This window comes from Exserohilum turcica (genome assembly GCF_000359705.1).
Source record: "Exserohilum turcica Et28A unplaced genomic scaffold SETTUscaffold_19, whole genome shotgun sequence".
Taxonomy (NCBI): domain Eukaryota; kingdom Fungi; phylum Ascomycota; class Dothideomycetes; order Pleosporales; family Pleosporaceae; genus Exserohilum; species Exserohilum turcicum.
In genome coordinates, this window is record NW_007360014.1 from 10,628 (window position 1) to 13,883 (window position 3,256).

Sequence of the window (3,256 nt, forward strand, 5' to 3'; positions counted from 1 at the left end):
AATGTTACAAGTAACAAGAAGGATTCCTTGACGCGGGACGAGTGGCAGAGGACCTATGGATGTCCACGTCAGAAGGTAATGATCAACGCGGGGCGAAGATCACGTGATCGGCATCCCGCCAAGACAAGACATCTCGCCAAGAGGGCAGATGCCACGACATCGCAAGATGCCAGGACATCTTGGACATCTGTAGATGCCAGGCCTTTCTAGAGATGCCACAGATGTCAGGACCGAGAACAATGGGTATAAGAATGTGTTGGATTTCATTATTACACTCGTTGTGGTCAATTCTCTCAATAGTTCATCTCTTACCCAGATTGATACTAGTTATTCTACCTTAGTAGAATTGATTGTTTACTCTTTGGTTAAATCCTATAACTCTTTTCCACATAGCACTTCGCAAACAATCTCACGGACTACCGCTTTAGTCTACTCGCCCTAACCCGGACCGAGACCAGAGAAGTATAGCCGAACCCCGTGTAACAAAAAGGCTGTGGTTGATGATATAATTATGTAGTATCAATACTGCAAAAAATTTTTATGAATTTCTATATATATCATTCCATCATGCGTATTAGTTTGAAATTATAATAGTTTAAAATAAACTTAGTAGCGATTCTTTATAATTATACTTATCATAGGCTTGATATAACTCTGATTGACGCGTACAGTTTTAAAAATGATACTACTAATAAGTCTCTTTATCGAGATACAAAAGGCTCTGGCTTAAATCTTTTAAATATTATATTTATATAATAAGAAACAAAGTTTGATATGATTATAATAAGTTAAAAATCAACGCTTGAGAGAATTCAGTAGTAGATAAATAGAAGAATAATAAATCTTTATCATGAACTTAAACCTTAACATACTAAAAGTTAATTATTAGATAGTTGACTTTTCTTTTACTTGATTCTCTATTAATATAACTTTACTTTTACTTAATTTTAATTAACTTAATTTTTGTTTACTTAAGTTTTAGTAATATTATTTTTATTTATACTCAAAAACTGTGTAATAAGTTTAAGTAAAAGTAGAGTTGGGTATTATATAAGATAAACCTACCCCTACTCTACCTCTACCCATTCGCTAGTCTAGGAAAGAGCGCAGACTGTAACACATGCATTCACTTCCTACCGAGTAAGGCAGATTATCAGATCCAAACAAGATCCAAACAAGATCCAAACTGAATTATTGTTAGACTAGTACCTAGAGGTATAAGGGCTAAGCGCTCCTAAGAGGATGTTTAGTAGATTTTTCATATCCTTTTGTACTAGACCTATAAGTGTCTACTAAATCAAAGGTGTTTCTACTATCCTATACACTTCCATTTGCCTTTAAATAACACCATCTACTAGTTTAGATCTAACTAGTCTTGCTCGCGCCGTTACATAGACAATACTCAGGACATCATCTAGGATAATATCTAGGACAATACCCAGTACAATAGCCCTGGCCCTCACCCTTACCATCCAGCTCCAGCTCCAGCTCCAGCTCTAGCTCTAGCTTGGCGTTTTGCAGTACTGTGGGTTCCATGATTCACAACATTGACACGCATGATGTGCGAAGCCAAGACTGGCTCCGCATGCTACGCAAGCCTCAACATCATTTCCATATTTCCTAATTTTACTTTCAGATGGGGAAATCGGGGTTGCACCAGCTATAAGTAATCTTGATATTGTAAAGGTAATATATATCAGTCCTATAGTTTATAATTAGTAATCCTTTCCTTAATACCTATTAATAATGGAAGGTATTAGTGTACCTTTCATTTTAACTAGTATGTATTATGTCTTATAATTTTAATATTCGAAGAATTGTAAAGTGTCTTAAGCTTTAAGCTTGTAATTTCAATAAGATGCATATATGATGTGATGAGAGCTTCAAACATAGACTAAGAAGACACCTTATATATTAGTTATCCCTTGAGCAATCTCTTAATAATTGATATGTTGCTATGGATTGATTCATGATAAGGAACAATTGTGTTCTAAACCTATTCAAGCTTTGTATCAATAGAAGTGGGTAGACGTAGATACTTAAGATCGTCGTTAATGTATGCTCTATAATATGAGCCCTCATTTGCTAAAATCATGGAACAATCTTTTAGGGTTTGCATGGGGCTGGAAAGCCCAAGCAAGCTTATTAGCTTGTTGATATAGGTTTTACCCACGTGGTAATAAAAACAATCAGTTTCCAACGTAGGGTAATTATTAAGCTCTGTGTTTAGTTTTAACTAGGGGAAAAGACAGCGATAGTAGTTATAAATAACTCTTTGAGAAATTTCTATTTCTATCATGCTACTATAGATGATTTTAGATATGTATACCTCCTTCAAAACACCTCATCTCGTGTCTATAATGGCTAGTGAACCGAACCCAAAGCTGGGTTGATTTAATTGCCGTTGAAAGTTTATCCTAAGTAAAGTCCCAACCTTTCCTAGTATGTACTAGTACAGTCAGCTGGACATGGAGAAAGTTTCAGGCTCTTATTATTATGATTAATATTATTATTATTATTATTCTAGATTAATGTCCTTTCTTCGCTAGTAGGTTAGATAAGACGTGTAGATTCAGCCTACAAGTATTGAAGTAGGCTAGATTTAATCTAGATATAAATTAAGTAGGTAGGGAACAGGGTTACATAAATCTAAGTAAAGCTTATAGTTTAGTAGTTTTAGTAGGTAACTTTTTTAAATTTTTTACCTCTAAACAATTCTTTTAAGTCAAAGAAATAGTTTTTTGAATAAGGAACTGTTTTATTATTAGTAATGCGATAAAATATACTAGTAAGAAGAGAAGGATTTTAACTTTTAGGATCTGCTTACGTGAGATTGATAGCAGAGTTTTTCAAGGTTATCTCGTGGATTAGACCCTTGGCAGTGGCACTTAGCTTAGCGCTAAAAACTCTAGGGAACTTCTAAGCCTATTGGATTATTAGACGAGCTACTACGGAGGTGCCTCACAAAAGTTTTGTCCTGCCAAGAATAATTTAGCCGAAATCTGGCCGCTCTCCTACACAACGCCTATCTCTCCCCTCTATATACTCATTACCACCTTGTAGCTCAATTATCTTTGGAATATGTATAAGAATACGCTCAATCCAAGCTTGGATCTTAGCTTGTGGGAGATCTCTCCAGCAATTTAGCCAGATTCTAGTTGCCTCCGTTCTTGACTGTGGAGCTCCTTTCTTTGTAGTCTCTCTCTTCATGTAGAACCAGCATGGCTCAATACAGTTACAGTCTGGAGAGTGCCAG

The 3,256-nt window shown here is 35.6% G+C and overlaps 1 protein-coding gene across 1 annotated transcript; it reads right to left on the bottom strand.

Annotated features, from left to right (window-relative positions):
• Positions 1-1,502: 1,502 nt before the first annotated feature.
• On the bottom strand, positions 1,503-1,679 carry SETTUDRAFT_109237 (uncharacterized protein; the record flags this gene model as incomplete). The annotated part of the gene is made up of 1 exon (XM_008026561.1): positions 1,503-1,679. A coding segment is annotated over one exon (177 nt), but the record flags the coding sequence as incomplete, so codon positions are not given.
• Between the last annotated feature and the right edge of the window lie 1,577 nt (positions 1,680-3,256).